At 41.5% G+C, this 25,146-nt stretch overlaps 1 protein-coding gene and 2 long non-coding RNA genes across 4 annotated transcripts in view; 2 read left to right on the top strand and 1 right to left on the bottom strand.

Annotated features, from left to right (window-relative positions):
- The window catches only part of LOC140710887 (uncharacterized), a 39,828-nt gene extending 31,920 nt beyond the window's left edge, over positions 1-7,908 (top strand). The window contains exon 3 of the long non-coding RNA XR_012092032.1: positions 6,851-7,908. This is a non-coding gene — a long non-coding RNA (uncharacterized lncRNA). The remainder of the gene's footprint in view (positions 1-6,850) is intronic.
- Positions 197-20,871, bottom strand: LOC119620079 (uncharacterized). The gene is made up of 4 exons (XR_005236502.2): positions 19,808-20,871; positions 13,329-13,400; positions 5,138-5,305; positions 197-967 (listed from the first exon to the last, which is right to left on the bottom strand). It is a non-coding gene; the product is annotated as an uncharacterized lncRNA (long non-coding RNA).
- Positions 20,872-20,912: 41 nt separating this feature from the next.
- VWA8 (von Willebrand factor A domain containing 8) overlaps positions 20,913-25,146 on the top strand; it is a 381,976-nt gene continuing 377,742 nt past the window's right edge. For both annotated transcript variants that reach the window (XM_007960236.3, XM_073013736.1), the window contains exon 1: positions 20,913-21,187. In XM_007960236.3, coding sequence (XP_007958427.3) covers positions 21,025-21,187 — 163 coding nt within the window. In that variant the 5' untranslated portion in view covers positions 20,913-21,024. The remainder of the gene's footprint in view (positions 21,188-25,146) is intronic.

Here is a 25,146-nt window from a genome sequence, read left to right as displayed (position 1 = left end):
ACACATACATGTGTAACCACCATCACAATCAATATTTAAAATATTTTCCTCACTCTCCCCAAATTACCTTGTGATCTTTTGCATTCCATTCCCTCCTGCTAGCTGCAGCCTCTGGCGATGTAATTTCTGTCCCTCCAGTTTTATTTTTTTAATTGAGATAAATTCAAAAAACATAAAATTGACCATTTTAACCAAATCATTTCAGTGGTTTTTAATATATTCACAATGTTGTGAAGCTATCACCTCTATCTAATTCCAGAAGATTTTCATCATCTGCAAAAGAAACCCTTTACCCACTAAAGCAGTTGAAAACTTTTACTTTAAAAGCTGGCTAAACATGTAAGCTTTGAAAAACTTGTTAAACAAACATGCAGATACCCAGAGATTCTGGTTCAGTAAGCACGAGATGGGGCTCTAGAATCTGCAACTTTAACAAATTCTCAGGTGTTCCTGATGCAGGTAGTCCCCAAATCACATTTTGAGAAACTCTCTTCTAAAGATAAAGCTGTTTTAATAGAGCACAATAAAGTCTAATTTTAGAAGAGACACACATGGTCATTGGAGTGATTCCTCATAAATATAACCTAGATCTCCTTGAGACTTCACCATCATCTTCTAGCAAAGGATGTCTCATTAACATTAATAACTACACATTTTTCTCTTAACCCTGCTGCCCATTCAGGACCCTGTCTCTTTGGCAAAAACTCTTTAGATGTTTCTGACCATCTGTGAGGGATGTATCACACCTCTTTGTCCCTGTCTTCTCATTACAAAGTCACTTGGAGACTCCTTTTAGTGTCACAACTCATGATGCCAATACAAAGAATGAATATCAAGAACGTCAAAGTCCACAGAACGGTTGTGTCTTCCAACTATCCCTGTCTTGAACTGGATTCCCTGAAAACAGACTTTGAGTTGGAGAGCTGTGTGTAGAAGGTTCTTTGGGGAGTGCTCCCAGGAGATACACCTGTAAGAAAGGAAGGAAAGAAGACAGACTGAGCACAGAGAGAGAGAGGCCAAGGGCCCAAGTAGTCCTGTGGCCAAATGAAGATGAATGGCCTTCCAGTGTTGTCCCCTGTGGAGGCAAGCTGGCTGGGCTTTTGTATCGTTGCAGGAGCCAGTCGTTGCCACAGGGTGTTCGCCAGAAGAGGGAACAGTTCCCTGTGGTGGAGGGCATTTTCCCATGAGGGACACAGCTCTGAGCCATCAGCAGTTGATATTCCCAGCATCTAAGGTATGGTGTTTAGGTCCTGAAGAGGCTACCTGAGCAGAATACTACAGTATCTACCACAGTCAACGCTGCACCAGTCATATCCACGTCCTTTTCATAGTAAGTTTACTTCATCCCCAGGATTCTGGTTGGTCTTGTTTCCTGTGGAACTTGGTTTTTTTTTTTTTTCTTTTTGAGGTGGAGTCTTGCTCTGGCGCCCAGGCTGGAGTGCAGTGGCACGATCTCGGCTCACTGCAACCTCCACCTACCGGGTTCAAGCGATTCTCCTGCCTCAGCCTCTCGAGTAGCTGGGATTATAGGCCCCCATCCCATGCCTGGCTAATTTTTGTATTTTTAGTAGAGAGAGAGCTTCACCTTGTTGCCCAGGCTGGTGTTGAACTCCTGACCTCAGGTGATTCACCCACCTTGGCCTCCCACAGTGCTGGGATTACAGGTGTGAGCCACCGTGCCCAGCCTCCTGTGGAACTTATAAGAGAAGGTAACTGGGAAGAGCTAAATTTAGCCCCTACTGCTGCAGTTGATTAGAGGCTGTAACTGATACTCAATATCCACCTCTTCCTTTACCCATTTTTGTAGATTCCCTTTAACCTCAGCTAGGACCTATGCTAGTCTAGGTGGCTTGTCTAGTACAGTGACCCAGAAGCTCATTCCTGTAGGGTTAGAGCCCTTGGCTACCATGATCCTGCAGCTTCTGTAGTTGTTGATTTACCATTAAAACCGAGCAACTGAGAAACAAGAGATACTCCCATGGATTACCCATGCACCAAACATATTCTACGCCACCCGCAATGTGCAGCAGAAACTCTGACTCCTCCTGATGATTAGAGTCAATTACTCATCCACCTGAGGGGAGGATTTTGACAGAAGCTCTCATAACATTCCTCAAGCCAGTGGAACTTTAAGAGACTGTGCAGTGCCTTTAAGATGTTATAATGTGTAATTTGTTTACTACAAAAAAAGTTCATGTAAAAAAGAAATAATTTGGTGAAATATTTCTGAGCTGCCCTGTCGTGAAACCCCAAGCCTTTTCCATCAAAAACCAAAACACTTCACTGACCTGAATCCTTGTCTAGCCACTCCCTGCCTCTTTTCTTTCACAGCCAAATCCTCAAAAGGTAGTCTCTACCTGCATTTTCCAAATCATCTGAGGAATAATAGTTCCATGGTATAAAAAAGCAATTTTATGGTAATTGCATTTGTGAATTTTCATTATAAATAATAGTTAAGATTTGCTAATGGCTTACTGCAAATCATTATTATCTTATTTATTTTATTCAGGCATTCACTCATTCAACAAATATTTACTGAGTTCCTCCTAGGCACCAGTCACTGTGGTTGGTTCTGGGAATGTAGTGTAATACAACTGCAAGAATGTAGTTCCTACCCTCATGGAGTTCATACTTCAGACTTTAGTGGAAAGACAGATATTAATCAAATAACCACACAAACAAATGTGAAATTGATGTGGTGCTTAATGCTATAAAGGAGAAATAGATGCTCCTATAAGATAACTGGGAAATTGACTTAGTCAGAAAAGTCATGAACAACTTCCCTAAAGAGATGAATATTGGGCTGGAATTAGAATAATGAATAGGAGACATATATGTGCGTGTATATGTTTATATTCACGTACCAAAAATTTTCCACATTTGATTTTTTAATAAAACAATCCACAGATCAGGAATTTCAGCAAACTCTAAGCAGAACAAATACAAAGAAAAACATACCTAGTAACATTATGGCCAAAATTTTGAAAACCAAAGATAAAGAGAACAATCTTAAAAGCAGCTAAAAGAAAAAAGACATTCTCTCTCTCTCTCTCTCTCTCTCTCTCTCACACACACACACACAATTATATGAATAAATGTATTCCAGAATATAGTAGGATGACACCCTTTAAAGGGCTAAAAGAAAAAAAATTCAACTAGAATTCTCCATTCACTGAAAATGTTCTTCAGAAAGGAAGAAGGCATGAAAACATTTCAGCTATATAAGAATTGAGAGTCATTGCCAGCAGACTTGCTGTTTCATAAATGCTAAATGAAGTTCTTCATGCTGAAGGAAAATATTGCCAGATGGAAATTCAGATCTATAGGATGGAATGGTACATATTGAGAATGGTAAACATGTGGGTAAATATAAACAAGTATTTTCATTTCTTAAAAATTTTAAGCAAGGGGATGTATGCTGAATTGTGTGTGGCCAGTTTGGGACCCCCACTCCTTTTGGAGGCTGCATTTTCTGGAATCCTTTTCACCGTGATTAATTAACCAAAATAAAAACTTGCCTGAGATCTGGAAAGCAGGAATAAAGCAGAAGCCATTACTCTTGAAAGGCTGTGATCAGACATGCTGTGTCAACTAGCAAGTTTCACTTTGTTCTCATTCTCCTGTTCTGTGTCCAGCTAATCCTCCCAACTGCTGGTCCTACTTGGTGAGGAGTTTTGAATTAATCTTGAGAGCAAAGGAAAATCAGTAATGACCCCAAATCCAGCACCAAGTTCTTGACTATAGGCCCACAGAGCATTAAAATGACTCTATTCAAGGCTGCAACCAGCTACCGTGTTTTCTGATATGTTGTACTATTTTTAGTTTTCATCTTAGCTGACTTCTGTTTGAGGTGTTTGATGATCCTGTTTTCCTGAAGATGATCTGCTTGACTCTTGGCTTTGTTGACACGATGATCTCCTGGGTTTTGCATCTCTCGCTGCTTTCTAGTCTCCTGAGTTCGTCTGCCTATCCTAACGTGTGCTCTCCAGGATTCTGTCCTAGGTTCTCTGCTCTCACTCCTGCACACTGCAGAGTGATCACACACTGAGGAAGTCAGAGTGTCTCCTTCATTAGCTCAACAAAACGAATTTGGAATTTTGCTAGCTACTGGGATCGAGGGGGAAGGGGTGCGGTCCAGAGATAAAGACACTGATCCCGCCCTCAGGGTGCCCATAGTCTACTGAGGGAGACAGAACTTTAAAGAGAAGATTGCTGATAGTATAGCAGTGAGTGGTGGGAGAAGGTTGGATCATAAAGGGGCTTAGCAGATTGGTGAGGAGTTTTGAATTAATCTTGAGAGCAAAGGAAAATCAGTCAAAGATTTTATGTAATGAAGTGACATAGTTGGATTTGCATTTTAGAAAGATCATCCTGGAAATGATGGGGAGGAGATTAGAGAGGGACAAGATTGGAGAGAGAAAATTAGTGGGAAGTTCCTGCAGCAAACCAACAAGTTATGATTTAGGTCTGAAACAGGGCAATGGCAGAAAGAGCTCAAGATGAGGCAAAGGATTAGATGGAGAAGCAGTGGCTCACTCTTGTAATTCCAGTGATGCAGGAGAATCTCTTAAACCCAAGAGTATGAGGGAGCAGTGAGACTGGGTGGCAGAGTGAGACCCTGTCTCTCTCTCTTTAAAAAAAAAAAAAAAAAAGAGAGAGTGAGACAGAGGTCAATTTATTGGGATTTGGTTCTCATTTGAATATGAGAAGTAAAGCTATGAGAAAGAGGAGAAACAAGTTTTAAGGGAAAAAGGATGAGTTCAGTTTTGAGTTTAAGGTATCTGTGAATCCTTCAGAGTAGGATTATTCAATTTAGGCACTATTGACATTTTGCGCCAGATCATTCTTTGTTGCAAGGGGTTGTCTTGTTCATTGCAGAATGTTTAGCGGCAGCCCTGGCCTCGACCCAGTACATGCCAGTAGTACCCTACCCCCAGTTATAAAAATATAAAATGTCTCCCTCCAGACATTGCCAACTGTTCCCTGGGGGACAAAATCACTTCCAGTTGAGAATCAGTGATTTAGATAGAGGTTGCTCCCATGGCTTCAGCTGCCGCGCCTATGCTAATGATACTCGTATTTGCATCTCAGCCCACACCTTCTCCTGAGCTCTAGACTCGTGTAATAAACAGCTTACCAGACATTTCCAGATTGGCTGGACAGGATGAGGGCCAATTCAGTTCAGGGTGATATTTACATTCCATCTGTACGAATTCTATTCAGAATCTCATTCAAGGTGCCAGTTCTTTAAATCCATAAGCGGTACAAACTGTTGTCAAGTTCCTATATGTATAGAGAAGTTTCTCTTTAAGAACAACAAAAAAAAAAAGATGAGAAAAAAAAAGATTTTATTTTTATTTTGGGGATTTCTTTTTTTCCTGGGAGTAATGGCTCCTTTGTAGCTAAATAGGTATGTATTTCAGGACCATAGGGAAATCTATGAATTCAGAAATGGACCGTTCAATTACGTGACATTAGTCAGATAATAGGTTGTCCTAAATTTATGGATTTAAATGTGTCAAGGAGAATTCATTCTCTCTGTGGAGGACAACGCTAATGTTTTTTCCCTTCGTTTTACTTCTCCCAATAATAAGATGAACATATGTTTATAATAGAAATTTTTGAAACATAAAAAGGATAAATAAAAATTTATAATTATTTTTGAATCAATCATTCAAATGTAATCTATAGTTGTGTATATTTATTATATATTTGTTACAAATTAGAATCATGTTGGAGATATAGTTTTGTTTCCTAGCCTTTTAAATATTATGTTACAAAGATCTTACAACTGCATAAATTATAATTATAGTTAGCCATTCTTATTGAATAGTTTTCAATATCTCAGTAGTATTAATAATACTGCACAAAACATCCTCATACCAAATCTTTGATAACATCTCTGTTTATTTCCTCAAGCTGGAGTCCTAGAGGGGTATAAAATGTTTCTAGCTCCCTGACATGTTATCATATTGCATCCCAGAATAACTGTACCACTTTACACACCCACAGGAATATATAAGAGGATTCTCCTACCCCATTCTTATTTCTGATTTCTTACTCTGTTACTCCATTCTTATCTTTATTATCAAGGGCTTTTTTTTGGTTGTTTTTTTAAAAAAATCATTGCCTATCTGATATGCATAATTTTTTCTTCACCTTAAGTGGAGCAATAAGGTTTGTACTATTAGTCTTTTTTTTTTTCTTTTTTTTTTTTTTTCCTTGTTTTTGAGACAGAGCCTCACTCTGTCACCAGGCTGGAGTGCAGTGGCCCGATCTTGGCTCACTGCAACCTCTGCCTCCTGGCTTCAAGTGATTCTCCTACCTCAGCCTCCCAAGTAGCTGGGATTGCAGGCACGTACCACCTCACTTAGCTAATTTTTGTATTTTAGTAGAGACGGGGTTTCACCATGTTGGCCAGGATGGTCTCGATCTCTTGACCTTGTGATCTGCCCGCCTCGGCCTCCCAAAGTGCTGGGATTACAGGCATGAGCCACCACGCCCAGCAGCTATTAGGCATTTTTAAGGGGTGCACTGTGCATCAATACAGAGGGAAGGAAAGCACTCAGGCTGAATTGCTACTCAGGGAAGCCCAGACCTGGTCACGTTGGAGAAGGCTGTGAAGGGGGTTCCCAGCACCCCCTCCCTTATACCTGGTTGCCTCCCATAACCATCCCACCTTGGGGGCCCCAGCTCTTTTATGCTTTTTACTCTCGATCCTATTTTGCTCTCATGAAAGGATTGAATAGATATGGGTAAGGCTAAATTCCTTAACCATTGATGCACATTTAAATTTTGGTTTTGTTTGTTTTACTTACAAATACAATGATATGTTTCTTCTACCATACAGGGTCCTGCAGATCTTTGAGCATTAAGACAAAACGTCTGTCCTGAAAGACTTCGTGAGCTGGTCCTGAGAGACTGTGGCTGGTCCTGAGAGACTGTGGCTGGTCCTGAGAGACTGTGGCCAATGCTAGTGTGTTATCAGTTTCTGAAATCTGAACTTCAGAATGAAGGGAAGGGGGTCAAAAGCCTGCCTCAGGGTGTCAGGCAAACCTATGAGAGCTGCGAGTTTGTTTTGTTGATTAGTTGATTGGGGCTGTGGTTGTGGGCATGGTGGTGTAACACATTCTTTCTTCTGGTCTACCTTTGCTCCCTTCCCTTCCTAAGTTACAGAAATAACACATGCTTGTTTGAACGTGCATTTGCTACAACAAGCATGTGATTTTTTTGTATCTTAAAATAATACCAAAGGAAATAAAAGTTTTCCCTTACCCTATCATTATCCCTCCAAGGTAACCATGTTAACAGACTGGTATGTGACCCTCCACACCTTTTCTCACACTTACACAACACATACCAACAAAAGTGCATAGCTGGGGCTGGGCGTGGTGGGTCACGCCTGTAATCCCAGCACTTTGGGAGGCCAAGATGGGCAGATCACGAGGTCGGGACATCGAGACCATCCTGGACAACATGGTGAAACCCCATCTCTATTAAAAATACAAAAAACTTGTATTTTTTGTATTTTGTATTTGTGGTGGTGCACACTTGTATTCCCAGCTACTTGGGAGGCTAAGGAAGGAGAATCTCTTTAATCTGGGAGGCAGAGGTTGCAGTGAGCCAAGATCGCTCTGCACTCCAACCTGGGCGACCTGGCAAGACTCCGTCTCAAAAGGAAAAAAAAAAAAGTATGTAGCTGGAACTCTGCATTCATTTTCCTTTTACTATTATGCCTATTGTGATTGCTGTGATTACTATTATGCTCATTACTCTCCAGCTTGTTTTGCTAACTTAACAATACATCATGTACATCATTTTAAGTCAATGCACACAGACTTATTCCTCCTCCCTTTTAAAAATAACAACTCTTAATTGAATAAAGTAATAAATGCACATGATACAAAGTCAAACACTACGAGAGAATACAGTGAAATATTTGTTTGTCTCCCAACCCAGACTCTCAGTACCCTCCCCAAAGGGAACTGACTATGTCAAGTAACAAGACGTGAAGAAGGATTTTTTCCTTTCTCCCTGGAAGTGGAAAATAGAGCTCAGTGCTAAGGACGGAGAGGCACAATGACTTTGTATTCTAAAGAGTCCTGCCAACATTTGGGACTGGACACCTTCCCCAGAGTTTAGTCAATCAGGCAGAATTGCCTTCCTACCACTAGCAAGCACCCCATCTAAAACTCCATAGTATATAAGGAGCCTGGGGAGGTGAGAGAGGAAACGAGCCCATTACTTTGATTGTAGGTCTCAAGAGGAGAGAAAAGACATTTTTCTCATGCATCCTACCCCTCTCATCCCCAAAGCCAAGTGAAGGGGGGCGGTCTCAAGGGAAGCACAGGACTTGGATCTAGCAGCGGCACAGCCATTTCCCCAAGCTCGGCAAGGTGCTCGAGTTACCTGTTAGTCAGGGGCATATTCTGTTGCATGCAGGCAAACTAGAGTCCTGTAGCTGTTCCCTCCGGAGGGCAACCCAAGCAGCAAAGGCTGTGGGATGTGCCACAGGAGGCAGGAGCAGGGCAGCGAAAAGAGGGCCAGCAAGAGCCGGGTGGTCCACTCAGGAAACTGCGCAGAGAAGGGCCTCTGACAAACTTGGACCTACAGTCCTTGTGGAGCTCACATTTGCACAGTGGCCACACAGAGAGTAGTGAGGACTATAATTTAGCTGTTAGGTTGGTGCCAAAGTAATTGTGGTTTTGTGATTGCTTTTAATAAATAGCAAAAACCTCAATTACTTTTGCACCAACCTAATAAAAATTGTGACAAGTAACCGGAAAGGGAAAGAATCATAATTGTGCCCGGGTAAATAAGGAGACTTTTGTTCTTTGCCCCAAGCATCCTCTCTGTACCCAGCAAGGAGGCTCTGGGGCAAAAGCTCTCAGGTGGAATAGTACCAGGGGCTAGCGTGAAGTTGGGAAATCTGGTGGTGGGGGTCTCACAATGACAGGGTACCATTCCTAGTGTTTAATGGTCAGGCACCAGGGATAATAGACAACCTTCAGTGCCTAAGTGAACCCTCATTATAAAACTTGTCCTACGCAGTTATTCAGTGTTCTTGTGCACAGTCATGTGAGGGAGAAACCTGCACATTATTATCTGAGCCTAGGACCTATGCTTTAAGTAGAAATGTATTTTTATTTTATTTATTTTATATATTTATTTTATAATTGCATTTTAATATTTATCTGTGTATAAATATTAAATATACCTACAAAAATTGTTTGCAATGTTCTAATATGCATTGAATTTTATTCTGCAGTGGCTATGGGTTGTGATTTAACATGACCCTTTTCCGGCAACCCTCAACTTTTAGCCAAGGGGTATGAAACACATCATGGCATTTCTGTCATATTTTTGGGATTTCACTGGATTTGTGAAAGGGTCTTAATAAGTCGTGTAGATTTTGAACAGGCAGGTGTGGTTGAGTCTCTGTTTTGGGTCACAGATCGTATTTTCTTCCTGCTCTTAACAGTGCATACTGAGGAGAAGGAAAGGGAGTCGTTGCTTGTGAGGAACCTGAAATATGTAAAAGATGATGCTGGGCAGCTAGCTTGGAGTCCTGATGATGGCTAGTTGTCTGAACTAGATGTCCTTATCCATATTTGATTGGCATTAAAACAATAAAACTAAGGAAACAAAGGCTTTCACTAACATCAAACTAACCTTGCTGGATTATACTTCTTTTCTTACTCCTGCTTTTCCACTCACATTTTAAACTTCAAATGTTTTTGTTTTCTTTTTACGTAAAGTCACCACTTTTTCTCAGAATGGCGTCCCTTGTCTTTTGTGGTTACCTATATCTCTAAAATCTGTTTTCCTTTGTCACAATCTTACTTTAGCTTTGGATGTCTTTCTCTTTTGATTTTCACATGTAATTAGCCACTTGATAATTATTCCACAATGGCTCTTGAATTTAACCTTCTCTTCACAACAATTAAGTCCCTAGTTACTTTACATGTATATATGGGTAGGTTATTTATGCCCTGTAAGCCTAGGTGTTCCCATTTGTAAAACAGAAATAACAGTTCTTATACTTAGTAATCACCCAACAAAGGCTACCCAGGAGGCCATTATGGAGAACAGAATTTACAACTAGTATGAACCTTTTTTCCCAATCCCCTCCTTTGCAGCCACTGAAGAAAGGGCTCTATTCTGACATCAGCTGGTATAGTGCATATTCCAATTCTGGCACTAACCACCTGGAGTTGGCACAGACCCCACCAGTTAAAGGGCATTGGTTCAAAGCAAAACAGCCCTCACTTCAGACTGTCTACAAATCCAGATGGTGGTAGGTCTCACAATAATCCACTAAAATGACTCATGTAACTCAGGAAAGTGCAGGAACAGTCAAATGAAGAGATACATAGGGTGACATCTTGGAGGGTTCCAAACGTAGAGATTCTACACTCTCTGCCACTCTGCGTTCTGGTGTGTTCAGGTGTTCATCAACCAGGAAGTTCCACTGAGCTTTCGCATCCAGAGTGTTTTGGAGTTTTGGCCACATGAGTGAGATCCATTTCCAATCCCCCTCCCCTTCCTGAAGGTCAGGAGGCTGCGCTGATGTCATATGGTTCAAAGCCTCAACTCTTTAATCACATGGTTGATCTTTCTAGAATGATCAGCATCCATTCTGAAGCTATCTAGGGTTCCACCATGAATCACCTCATTAGCACAAACTGAAGAGTGTTCTCAAAGGCTCATGAATAATAAAGAGACTCCTATTTGTGCCAGGAACCCAGGACAAAGACCAGACAAATTATTGATTATATGACAGGCTTCAAAGCAGAGTTTGAAAACCACTGACCAATAGGGCAAACTCAAACTTCTAAATATAAAACAGACTAAATGGATTCTTATTTCCATAGGAAACTGTCTTATTTACTATGGTTCCCCCAGTGAATAGTGCAGTACAGGGCATATAGCAGGCACTCAATAATACTGTATGGAACAATTTCCTTAAATTCAATCATATGTTGTCTAGGACCCTTTTCCTAGTTACTGTGAGCACCAACACCTGTTTTCCCTTCCCTATATCTAATCTAGGCTCCTGGAGGCCTCTGTATATTCTGACTAAAGATTTGGTAAATGCTCCTAAACAAAGCAATCCTTCTTTATGAATAATCACAATACATGATGCCCAAAGAATGATTTACTTAACATGTTACAGTAGTTTGAAAGAAAACAGATATCACACACAATTTGGTCATAACACAAATAGTTCACAATGACGAATTTAGAAAATCATTTATCATTAAATTTTAGGGTCCCTTGTGTCATAGAGAAAAGGCTATAAAGGTTGAGTGTGTGTAGAATCAGTAGTTTAGAAAAACAGTTAAGAGTCATCTGTGTTCTCAGAGGTAGATTTACATTTTAATACTAGATACATTTGCTAACATTTCTATTTCTCCAGTGATGGTCACTGTGTTTGGCATGAAGTCATATTAGATAATAAGGAACTACACTCTTTCTTTTCCTCCCTCTTGACTCCCACTCTCAACTAAAAATATAAATGACTGTTTATTATAACCATTTGGTTCTAAGAAAAAGATCTCTTCGTAGCATAATGCCCACATCCATGACTATTTCCTCTTTGCCACCTATTTTGGTTCTATTTTGCCCGGGCCTATCACTTCCTATTTCTTCTCTAATCTCTACTTACCATATTGTGTGTTGAAAATTACCACTAATTAGTACTAATAGTTACCTACGGTGTCAAGCATCATCTCTAACACCTGGATCTATAGTCATAAAGTAAGTGACAAGCCTAGTACGTGACAAAAATGAACAGAAAGTGACAGAAAATGACTAAAATTTAAGTACAAAAGAAACTAATAACCACCTCACATGCATTAGGAAAGGCTGCTATTAAAAAAAAAAAAACAGAAAATAACAAATGTTGGTGAGGATGTGGAGAAATTAGAACCCTTGCACACTGATGGTAGGAATGTAAAATGGTGCAGCTGCTATGAAAAACAGTATGGTGCGTTCCTAAAAAAGTTAAAAATAGTATTACCATATGATACAGCAATTCTACTTCTGGGTATATACCCAAAAGAATTAAAAGCAGAAGCTAAAAGAGATATTTGTACACCCATGTTCATAGCAGGATTATTCACAATAGCCAAAAGGTTTGTAACCCAAGTGTCCATCAACATATGAATGGATAAATAAATTGCAGTGTGCACATAAATGAAATATTATTCAGCCTTAAAAAGGAAGGAAATTCTGACATGTGCTACAAATGGAATAATCTTGAGGACACTCTGTTAAGTGAAATAAGCCAGGCACAAAAGGACAAATACTGTATGATTTAATTTATATGATGTGATGGTCAATTTTATGTGTCAAGGTGACTGGGCTATGGGGCACCCAGATATTTGGTCAAACATTATTCTAGGTGTGCCTGTGCGGATGTTTTTGGATGAGATTAACATGTGAATCCGCAGAATGAGTAAAGCAGATGGCCCTTCCTAATGTGGGTGGGCCTCATTCACTCAGCTGAAGGCCTGAATAGAACAGAAAGGCTCACTCTCCCTCCAGTAAGAGGAAGCTTCTCCTGCCTGGCTGCTTCAGCTGGGACAGCGCATTTTTCCTGCCTTCAGATTTGAAGGGGTCTGGAGCCTGCTGACTTTCAGACTGGAACTTACAACACTGGCTTTCTTGGGTCTCCAGTTTGTTAAGTGCAGATCTCAGAACTTGTCAGCCTGCATAACTGTGTGAGCCAATACTTTCTAAGTCTCTCTCTCTCCCTGAAATCACATTCTGTTGGTTCTGTTTCTCTGGAGAACCCTGACTCTGGAGAAACCCTGTTTCCCTGGAGAGCCCTAATATATTTGAGTAATCAGAGTAATCAAATTTGTAGAGACAAATTGTAGAATGGTGGAGGGCAGGGGATGAATGGGGAATTATTATTTAATAGGCACAGAGTTTCTGTTTTGCAAGATGAAAAGAGTTCTCTGCTTGGAGGGTAGTACGGTAGCACAACAATGTGTAAGCACTTAATGCCACTAAACTGTACATTTGAAAATGGTTAAGGTAGTAATTTTTTTATTGTATGTACTGCACCATAATTTTTTAAAAATATAGAAACAACTATCTTACATATTAAACATACCAAAGTTAGCTGTGATGACAATAAGCAAATGTAACAGCATAACTGTCTTTGTATTATCCATCAACCTCATTATCTATGATTTGTGTTATGAAAGATGGTACTGGTGGGAGTAATGGTGGTCATCATCACCCCCCTTTGCTAATTTCTCAAAATTAGAATGTAGGAAAAAAGAAATTCATTTAAGAAATACTTAACGAGTACTTACTCTGCCAGGCAGTGTGTGAGGCACTCTGGATACAGTGCTCAGTGAGACTATCCTTGTGAAGCTTAGGCTCCACTGAATGGGACAGACAATAAAAGGTAAACCCGAAGTACTTATAGATTGTGGCAAGGGACATGCTGAGGTATGACACTGAGAAAGAATCAGTTATGGAAGTATTAGGAAAAGACCATTTCAAGCAGAGGGAACAGCAAGGATAATAGTACAATAATCCCTGAACTACTTAAGAAAGTGATACTTACATGAAGTTGCAGACTTTGAAGTGTGCCGAGTGAAGGGAATTTCCTCAAGCTTACAGAGTAATGAGATAGGAGACACCATGTTTCCATCTATAAAATAAGAGGCTAATATTCGACGATAACCAGATCCTTTTTAACAATTATTTTGAGGATAAATACATGGATCAAGGAAAATAATTCCTAAAATAAATAGATTACTTATTGAAAACTTGAACATGAGTTTTTATCAATTAACCAAATATACTATGGCTTGACAATTTTAATGGAATCTTATAGATCATTCTTTTTAAAAAAAGGAATTTCCAGGCCAGGCGCGGTGGCTCACTCCTGTAATCCCAGCACTTTGGGAGGCCGAGGCAGGCAGATCACCTGAGGTCAGGAGTTCGAGACCAGCCTGGCCAACATAGTGAAGCCCTGTCTCTACTAAAAATACAAAAACTAGCCGGGTGTGGTGGCAGGCACCTTTAGTCCCAGCTACTTGGGAGGCTGAGGCAGGAGAATTGCTTGAACCTGGGAGGCAGAGGTTGCAGTGAGCCAAGATTGTGCCACTGCATTCCAGCCTGAGTGACAGAGTAAGACTCCATCTTAAAAATAAATAAATAAATAAATAAATAAAAATAAAAAAGGAATTTCTAAAAAGCCTCTAAATTATCTTCTTGAAAACTCATGTGGTGAGATGGATTTGTTGTTGTGGTCCTCTGACCAAACTCAGTATTAGAACAATTAACATAACAGGTATTATATCAGAATTAAAAGGTGGCCCTGGGAAAATGGGTCCCAGAATGCTGGAGAGCATGAACCAGAGACACCCAGGCCAACTCTGTTCTCCTTTGCTGGCCTTTGCTGATGCAGGAGTGAAGCCAAAGATCCAAAGAGCCCGATATTATAAATATTTCTTCATAAATAATAGCACAGGCCTTGAAAATTATATAATGCAAATTATAATGCTACAAGAATTGAGCTTTCCTTGCTAGGTAAGACCATACCTTGAGTGGACAGTAGTGCTGGAAGCACATGTTCCCATTAAGGACTTAGCAAAGAGGGTAAGGGAAATACACATGTGTGGCCACCTTGCTTCCACCAAGATTTTTTCTTCTTTGTTAATAAGTTGGGAACTTGATGTAACCCACAGCTATAATCTACAGCCCACCCTATTTTTACATATATAAAGAGGCATTATGAAGTGATCAATACCAAGGACAGCCATATCTCTGAGTCAAGCAACTCCTACCAAGGCTTCATGGGTAAGAGATGGCATCAGTCAGAATTCTTGGAATTATGAGCAACAGAAAGTTATGACAAACTTACTTGTATACATTAAGTCAGGATTTATTTACTCATGATGTTCACAGCAATGTTTCAGATTGGGGTGATTCACAGTTCAAAGTATAGCACCAGGACATTTTGTTTCCCTTGGTCTCAATCATTTGTTTTGCCTTTCTCTTGTCTCAGTCAAGCTTTTCTCAAATTAAAGCCAAGATGGCCCTGGCAGTTCTGGACTTATGTGGGGGCTATAAGCACCCATAACCTTAGTAAGAAAGAGTCCCTGCACCAGGAATTTCCAGGCCAGGCGCGGTGGCTCACTCCTGTAATCCCAGCACTTTGGGAGGCCGAGGCAGGCAGATCATCTGAGGTCAGGAGTTCAAGACCAGCCTGGCCAACATAGTGAAGCCCTGTCTCTACTAAAAATACAAAAACCATAGCCATCTCTGACAAAGCTTTCTGATTGGTGCTGGGTCAAGCACTATGAGGCCAATCACATGCTGAACCTGTGTGCCTGGTGCGGTGGAGTTAGGTGATGGACAGCCTCACTTGGTATGCAATATACAGGTGTTACTTGCATCAGAGAAGGAGAAGGAGTGGTCTGGCAGACAGATATGACAGAATATCTAGCAAAGAGAGAAACATAGACATTGCTCCTTTGGAGGTAAAGGGATGGAATACCAATGTGTGCTTTTATACACTTCTTCATATGTAATGAAAAATGCTTATCAAGTTTTCTAAACACCTCTCAAACACTGAATTTACATTTAATGCCCATTCAAAATATTTTAAATTATGGAGTTGCCTAACTTCTAAAGATTGGTTACTCCAATTGTGAACATTTCCTGAATACCTACTGTGTGCCAGGTGTTTCGCTAGACACTTTACATCTGTTATTGAAGGCTCACAACACTCTATTAAGTACTATCATATCTTTTTTTTTTTTTTTTTGAGACAGGATCTCACTCTGTTGCCAGGCAGGAGTGAGTGTGGTGGAGTGATCTCGGCTCACTGCAACCGCGACTCCCTGGCTCAAGTGATTCTCCTGCCTCAGCCTCCCGAGTAGCTGGAATTACAGGTACGCGCCACCATGCCCAGCTAATTTTTGTATTTTTAGTAGAGACAGGGTTTCACCATGTTGGCCAGGATGGTCTCAATCTCCTGACCTCGTGATCCACCCACCTCGGCCTCCCAAAGTGCTGGGATTACAGGAGTGAGCCATCGAGCCTGGCCGTATCTGTTTTACAGATGAAAATATTGAGGTGCAGAAAAGGTAGCAATTTGGCTAATGTCATACAACTAGGAGTGATGAAGTATGATTGAAACCTGGATTTGCCTGGTTCAAAAGTCCATAGTCGTCTTCATATTTCTTCCTTACTTAAATCCATTTGCTCACATGGATTTGAGCTGCCTAAGTGTGGTGGAGGAAAAAGTAATGTAAGTTGGCAACCTACTAGAAAGTGTCAATATTCTTAGTATGCAGAAAGCTCTTAAAATTAGTTAGAAAGATATTTTAAAAATATACAAAGGAGAATTAGATAAATAATAACTAAAAGTACAAATTACTTTCGAACTTATGAAAAAATGTTTATCCTTACTAGTAATCAAAGGGATAAAAATAAAAACACCCATCTATCTGGTCAGCCCTTTCTCTCTCTCCAAACCAGTCCCGCTAGCCCCTGTCTCCCACCTGTCTTCTCCAGCTCTGCAGCAGGCATACATCAAATGAAAGAGACTGGGAATGGTGGCTCATGCCTGTAATCCCAGCACTTTGGGAGGCAGAGGCAGGGAGATCACTTGAGCCCAGGAGTTTAAGACCAGCCTGGGAAACATAGTGAAACCTTGTCACTACAAAAAACACAAAAATTAGCCAGGCATGGTGGTACATGCCTGTAGTCCCAGCTACTAGGGAGGCTGAGGTGGGAGGATCGCTTGAGCCCAGGAGGTAGCGGCTGCAATGAGCTGTAATCATGCTACTGCACTCTAGCCTGGGCGACAGAGCCGGATCCTGTCTCAAAAAAAATGGAAAAAAGAGCAATAAGAGGTCAATCTTGGAGTACCAAAGAAACAGTGATTTTCATTTTTTTTTGTTTTTTGAGACAGAGTTTTACTCTTGTTGCCCAAGTTGGAGTGCAATGGGGCAATCTCAGATCACTGCAATCTCCGCCTCCTGGGTTCAAGCAATTCTTCTGCCTCAGCCTCCCAAGTAGCTGGGATTACAGGTGCACACCACCACACCAGGCTAATTTTTTGTATTTTTAGTAGAAATGGGGTTTCTCCATGTTAGCCAGGCTGGTCTTGGACTCCTGACCTCAGGTGATCTGCCTGCCTCAGCCTCCCAAAGTGCTGGGATTACAGGCGTGAGTCACTGTGCCTGGTCATGATTTTCCTTTTTCCCTCCCTCCCTATAAAGAACAGTTGTCCAACTTCATGACTGAAATGTGTGGCACATGGGTGATTTCATATAGGTATTACTAAAGATGAAAATTCTTGGGCCCTTTCAGACCTATTGACTCAGAATCTCTGGGTGGAGGGAGGAATGAAACCTTATAATCTGCATTTTAATAAGTTCTGCCGGTAATTGGGATGCACACAAAAGTCTGGGAACTACTGGTATGAACCTTTGATTTCTTAGCTGGTGTAGACAGTGGAGGAGTGGAGCACCCACCTTTTTTTCAGTCAGACATAGCATGGAAGGATTGTTAGTTACATTTTTCATCAAGTTACATTAATGTGGTATGTAAAAAATATTCCTTCCAAACTCTGGAAAGAGCCTGACAGTCAATACTAGCTTTTGGTAGTGTGATTTTTTTTTTTTTTTTTTTTTTGAGACAGAGTCTCACTCTGTTGCCCAGGCTGGAATGCAATGGCATAATCTCAGCTCACTGCAACCTCTGCCTCCCGGGTTCAAGCGATTCTCCTGCCCCTGCCTCCTGAGTAGCTGGGATTACAGGCACCCACCATCATGCCTGGCTAATTTTTGTATTTTTAGTAGAGACGGGGTTTCGCCATGTTGGCCAGGCTGTTCTCAAACTCCTGACCTCAGGTGATCCACCCGTCTCAGCCTCCCAAAGTGCTGGGATTATAGGTGTGAGCCACTGTGCCCGGCTGGTAGCTTATTTTTTTTAATAAGCATGTAATCAGATATTTTAGTAAGAGTTTGAGAGACTTTACACAGATTATGATGAACATCTTTTAAAACAAAACACCTTTGGTTCATCTTTAAAAACACTGTGAAGGTCCATTCTTTCCCATTCAGTCTCATTACCATCAGCACTGTTCATCATTTCAAGTAGAGACTATTTTTACTGCCACATAGCTAGCACTTGATGCTTCCTGTCTTCCTAATTCAATTCACAGTATGTCACCACCTAAAACACAATCAAAAGTCCAGGAGCTGCCCAGTTTGCTCATCGGATGAAGTCCAACTTCATCCAGCTACTCAAGATTCTTCACTCTGTAACCTTCTACTCCTGCTCTGCCAACACCTTCTACTACTTTCTAAAGATGAACCTCCTCATCCGGCTGGTCTCATGGCCCCTGCAACTTAACTCAGTCAGGACTCCAAGTCTCTACTTAGGCTCTAGTCCCCTCTTCTGTGTTTATGCAGTCCTAAATAGCATTCAAAATTAAGCTCAGGTGCTGCCTTTCCTCAGGCTCAAAGTTTTCCTCCCCATTGTAGCTTTGTCACTCTAAAAAACCTTCATATTTCCTGGAGGTTAATGTGCAAACTTCTTCTCTTGGCATACAACATGGCCCCAGATTCTCTTTCTGGTCTTATTCTTTCCTCCCCATTGTAGCTTTGTCGTTCTAAAAAGCCTTCCATTTCCTGGAGGTTAATGTGCAAACTCCTTCTCTTGGCATGCAACATGGCCCCAGATTCTCTTTCTGATCTTATTCTTACAAACTGTTATATATACTTGACCTCTAGACACACTGAATCACTCTCTGGTTCTCAGTCATGCCCTGTACTTTCAGCTGTTTCTTTCTCTCTCTCTGTACATGATCTGTCTGCCAGATTTGACTTGTCTCAGCCTGACAAACTCTTGTACAATATATCCTACAAAAACCATTTCAAACACTACCTCCTCTGTGAAGACTCGCTGACCTCCCCTCCAGGTGCAGCCATCCACTCCACAGTATGTTGAACCTGAATCTCTTACACATGTCTGACTGTATTGCAATTCCTTATATGTATATTTATCATCAATACCTCATGTAAGCCCATTGATTCACAGTATCTAGCAGGGTACTGTGTATACAGCAGTTACTCAATAAATGTTGTTTTTGGGAGGCTGAGGCAGGAGGATCACTTGAGGCCAGGAGCTTGAGACCAGCGTGGGCAACATAACAAGACTCCACTGCTACAAAAACAAAAACACAAAAATTAGCCAGGCACAGTGGTGCATACCTGTAGTCTCAGCTACTAGGGAGGCTGAAGCAGGAGGATCACGTGAGCCCAGGAGTTAGAGGTTGCAGTGTGCTATAATATTGCCACTGAACGCCCGCCTGGGCAACAGAGTGATACTTTGTCTCTAAAAAAATAAAACTAAGCAAAAAATGTTGTTGAATGCTCTAACTTGTGTGGATCTCTCCATTGTCTTAACTCCAAGAGCTCTTAGTGCTTATATCAATCATTTTGCAAAATTGCCTTAGGTTGTTCTCCCATTCTTTCAGGTGTCTACTGAGTTCCAGCGAGATTAAATGGAGATATCTTGACCAAGGTATTCCAGCCTCAGTTTCTTCATCTGTAAAATGGAGGATAATAATAGTACTTCAGTCAAAGCATTGTTATGTGAAATGAGGTAATTCATTAAAATCTTGATGCATAGGATGTGCTCAAAGTAGGAAAAGCATTTGATAAACTTACATCCTAAATTTATGTCTTAGGGTTGCTACGAGGATTAAATGAGAAGATACACATGAAACGATGTCATAATATATTGTGTAACTATTTATTACCTTTATTTTCACTGTCTTCTCATCTAGGTTAGAAGCCTGGTTCAGCTTTCATTCCTCAAGTCCAAGATCTTCCACTGGATGCCCAAAGCCTTCCTTACCTAGCCTTGTTTGACTTTTACAGCCTCCACTCTATTACTCTCTTTTCAGCACTCATCACAGGGTTACGCGCAGGGTAGGTGCTATGTATTTAGACAGTGGCAGCTCTAGAATTAGCAAGGTCTTTAGCTGAAAGTGAGGTCTTCTGACTTCTTTTTGATGTTTGTTTGTATAACTTGTCTCACATTTTGCCTTTGTCAATTGACTGTGACATTTTGGGGATGCAGTCTAATTACATTAGGCTTAGTTTGCTTTGTGGTAGGGCCGTTTCTGATGTTGGAATGTACGAGAGGGAGGCAGCCTTAGCCAGTGTCCTACTTTTTCCTTTACTAGTAAAGACATAAATTATCTTTATATAATTCTTGTATTACAGCATGACCGGAAAAGTGCTTGATCTGGATCCTTTCTGATATTTGAGCAATTTCTATCTATCATTAAGATGTGAATTTTTTTCCTTAGAATTTAGGAAGCGGTAATAAAACACAGAAACAACCACCACGAAAGGGACAAAGGGTAACGCTTTCACGTAAGGTTTGGAAACACTAGTGTGGTTACAATGAATCAAGACAGTTGTGAAAGTTCCCATCATCTTGTGCATGTTTTCTCAGTTTCCGAAATGTGAAGCCAAGTACATGGAAAGCTCCCTATACTTAACTAAGAAACGAAGACTTGGTGCAAGCATCTGAAGAGCCTCACCGACAAATGCTCCTAAAACCCTTGGCTCTCCCTGAACTCCTGAGATTCTGTGGGATCGCAGGGAAAAGGCAGGGTGAAGGCCTGGTGCATCCAGGTGAACAGACAGTCTCAGGGACTGCGAGGCGCGCGCCAGAGCCCAGCGCCGCAGCTCGGAGTACCCCCGCGGCTCGGGCCGTCTCGGGACGGTGCCGGCTCTTTGACTGACGCTCCGCAGGCTCTTTCAGCCCGCGTGGGCCATGCAGGGCCGAGCCGGGCCGGGCCGGGCCGAGTCTACTGAGCCGGCCGCGCCGAGGGGGAAGGAGTTTCCGGCGGACTCGGCTAGGTGCCGCTTCCTGTCCGCTTCTCTGCGCTGCCTCACGCTGCCTGCCCGGGACGCACCTCGACCCCCGGGCCCCCTCGCTGTCCCCGGCAGCGCCCCCGGCCCCATGCAATCCCGGCTCCTACTCCTCGGGGCACCCGGAGGCCACGGCGGCCCGGCCTCGCGGCGCATGCGGCTGCTTCTGCGGCAGGTGGTGCAGCGCAGGCCGGGTGGCGACAGGCAGCGGCCAGAGGTCAGACTGGTGCACGCCGGCTCGGGGGCCGACACAGGTAACTCGGGGTGCGCCCCTGCCCTCCCTGGTGCCCCTGCGCTCCGTGCCGGGCCCCCGCGCGCCGTCGCCCCTCCTCTCTGTTGCTTCGCTGCACTTGGAAGGACCGTTTGCCGATCGGGGAGCTCAAAGATCGAGGTTCTAGTCCCGCCCTCGGCGCTAACTGCTGTGTAACGTGGCGCAAGGCGCTCGCACTCTCTGTGCCTCATTCTGCAACCGGAGGGGTCTGGACTAAGGATTCTGATGACCTATAATAGTGATTTCTCCTTCCCCTGCCGCTGCCTTTACCCCCAGAATTCTGACTTAGATTATAATACTCGTAGAGGTTAATGCCTCAGCCCTATGGAATTATTGAAAGCTGGATTTGACCTTGCTTTCTAAGCCTCAAGGGCTTGGAAACCAGTCTGTGTCATGGTCTAGCCAGGGCTTGGGGCGGCTTAGAAGGGAACATTCTCGCCAAAGAACCCATAGTTCACGGTGTTTTAAATGCATCCCGGAGCATTTCCAAGTTTTACAGGAGTTTTCTTTAAAGTCTCACATAATTCTTAGAGCTGACAGTTACACCTTAATTTAGTTAAAACACTTGCCTCTACAGTTGAGGTAATTGAAACCCAGAAGGGAAAAGTGATTCGCTGGAGAACACACACTAATGACTATGCTAGAATCACGTGCTTTGATTTCTAGGCTCAGTATTTTCTGGCTCTACTTGAGCTGGTTTTAGGAATTCTTTTTCTTGGGTGTTCGTGGAGTTAGAGTTACTGTGATGGTTAAGGAAAGGATGCCTGTTGTTGCTACCCTTGAATGGTGGTGATTCTAGACAAGATTTTGTCAATGTCAGTGCTGCCTGGAATAACAGGTTTTCACTGTGAAATTGTAGGTTTCGTTGTCCTCTTGCATTCTTCCCCAACCCTCAGTTTTCCTTGCTAAGAAATGAGCATATGGGCCGGGCGCGGTGGCTCACGCCTGTAATCCCAGCACTTTGGGAGGCCGAGGCGGGCGGATCACGGGGTCAGGAGATCGAGACCATCTTGGCTAACACGGTAAAACCCCGTCTCTAGTAAAAACAAATACAAAAAAATTAGCCGGGCGTGGTGGCGGGCACCTGTAATCCCAGCTACTCGGGAGGCTGAGGCAGAAGAATGGCGCCACTGCACTCCAGCCTGGGCGACAGAACAAGACTCCATCTCAAAAAAAAAAAAAAAAGCATATTTAGGTCCCATGCATTTCATTTAATTCATTCAAGACATACACCCCCCCACCCCCCACCATAGTGTTGCAATTTCAAATTTTGCTTTTTTTTTTTTTTTTTGCTTTTTCTCAATTATTCTCACTTCTAGGCTGTTTATTCATTTGCTTTTTAACTTTTTTGTGTGTTCTTTGTTTTTTGCTCCTTTGCCCTAGAAGGCAGAGGTCAAAGGTGGAAGTGTAGCATAAACTATAGGTTGGGTTTTGGAGTTAAGCAGTCTGGGTTGGAATCCACTTATGCACTATCTAACCATGGGTCGTTGAGGGTAGATTACTTAACTTTGTGTTCCAGTTTTCTTAACTGTAAAAGGATAAGAAGAATATATCTATTATGGTTGTTGTGAGGATTTATTAATTAATCTAATCTGTAGCACATATTAATGCTCAATAAAAGTTAGCTTTTTTATTTTCAGTATGTACAGTTTTAGCTATTTGAGAATTATTCTGTTTCCTTACCTTTCTCTAGAAGACATGAAACCAAGTTTTTTTTAGATTCAGGACTGTCCAGACTATCTGGGTAGGCAGATTTAGCAGACTGAATTGACCTGAACTTTTAAAAAACAATTGTTCTTTGTAGATGGATAATACACGTTGATTGTAAAAACATCAGAAACATATATGAGTGTGAGTTTTTAAAGTCTGTATTATATACATATTGGTAGATTAGTTGTAAATGTTCTTAAATTTTGTTATAGCCAGCAAATCAAGTATAGGCTTTGCTTCAAATGTGAGAGTCATGGACATATTACAGAGAACATATTACCTTCTTTAAATCAGTCATTCACTCTGGCAGGATCAGACCACAAGAAGTATATTTTGCAAGTGTGAGTACTGTGGCTGAATGAAGCTGCGAACCCACCAGAGATCTGGACTCAAGTAAGAGCAATTGTGAGCCAGGTAAATTGGACAGCACACTTTCGACTACTCTGAGGCCTGAGAGTAAGGCCATCAGGATGGGAGTGTCCCATTTTGAATCAGAGCTCATATACGGACAAGTGTAAAACTACAAATAGCAATAGGCCATAATGGATTACATCTTATGTTGGGAAGATGCTCTCAGCTGCATTCATACATGTGACCATTAACTGGTTATCTCCTCTCTGTGTAACTGACATTGTTTCCTAATAGTTTGAAAAAAAAAATAAAGTTCATAAATAATAGATTTAAGTTATATACTGATGTTATTTCTCCTGGAGTATTTGTTTTATTTTTCTATGTATTCCTTTGGTGCTTGCCCACACTTTGTACCTAATAAGCATTCAGTGGCTTATTATGTGAAAGTTCATACAGAGAAGGAGCTGGAGAGGCTGGAATTGCCTTGTTTGCTCTCAAGAGAGGACCTTTGTTAAGCCTGATAAGCAGACAGAAAATAGGTCACTTATATTAAAAACAAAACAAACAAATAAACTCAACCCAAACCCACTGCTTTTTATCCTTTGCTGTCAGATAGTATAAGTATCTATAATTATAAATTCTTTATATCTCTTTATACTTCCATTAAAATTACTGTCTCTTGGTTTTTAAGAGCAAAGAGGTTAACAAGGTTAACAAGGATATCTACTGCAGAGAGTTTTCAATAGAGATTATTGTAGTGTTTTTACAGATGGAGCCAAGCAAGTTGTTTCAGTGGGACTCAGATCTTAAATGCATTCAAATATACTATAGATCAAATGATAAACCTAGAAACATAACTGTATAAATATATCATGACATTTTGGTGCTCTCCTTTAACACCATTATTATTAAAGGGATTCACAGTTTTTTCTTTATGACTGTTGTATATGAAGTAAATTTGTTTATAGAAATACTCTAAAATACTTTTACACAGCCATCTATGTTTATTGTAGAAGAGTGATAAACACAAATTCCCTAAAACATAATCCTCCCACCCAAATTTATAATTATCAACTTTTTAGCATTAATCCTATCAGATTACATATATATGTGTAATTATTTATTTATTTATTTTTGAGATGGAGTCTTGCTCTGTCACCCAGGCTGGAGTGCAGTGGCGTGGTCTTGGTTCACTGCAACCTCCACCTCCTGGGTTTGAGTGATTCTCCTGCCTCAGCCTCCCAAGTAGCTGGGACTACAGGTGTGCACCACTGTATTAGTCTGTTCTCATACTGCTATAAGGACATGCCAGAGACTGGGTAATTTATGAAGAAAAAAAGGTTTCATGGGCTCACATGGTTTCACATGGCTGGGGAGGCCTCACAATTATGGTGGAAGGCGAAGGAGGAGAAAGAGCTTGTGTACGGCAACTCCTCTTTATAAAACCATCAGACCTCATGAGACTTATTCACTACAGGAAAACACAGGAAAACAGAACAGCACAGGAAAAGCCTGCCCCCGTGATTCAATTACCTCCCACTGGGTTCCTCCCATGACACGGGGATTATGGGAGCTACAATTCAAGATAAGATTTGGGTGGGGACACAGGCAAACCATATGAACCACCCCAGCTAATTTTTGTATATTTGGTAGAGATGGGGTTTCACCATGTTGGCCAGGCTGGTCTCGAACTCCTGACCTCAAGTGATCTGCCTACCTTTGCCTCCCAAAGTGCTGAGATTACAGATGTGAGCCACTGTGCCTGGATAATATATATTTTTACAGATACATGTTTTTTTAAAGAAATGGGACCATGTATGCTTTATAATTATTACATCCATTATTGTGAACATATTAACATGGTAATAACTATTGTACATG

This window comes from Chlorocebus sabaeus, chromosome 3 (genome assembly GCF_047675955.1).
Source record: "Chlorocebus sabaeus isolate Y175 chromosome 3, mChlSab1.0.hap1, whole genome shotgun sequence".
In the NCBI taxonomy this organism is placed as follows: domain Eukaryota; kingdom Metazoa; phylum Chordata; class Mammalia; order Primates; family Cercopithecidae; genus Chlorocebus; species Chlorocebus sabaeus.
The sequence above is the reverse complement of the archived record's forward strand: the minus strand, read 5'-3'. Positions and strand labels throughout refer to the sequence as shown.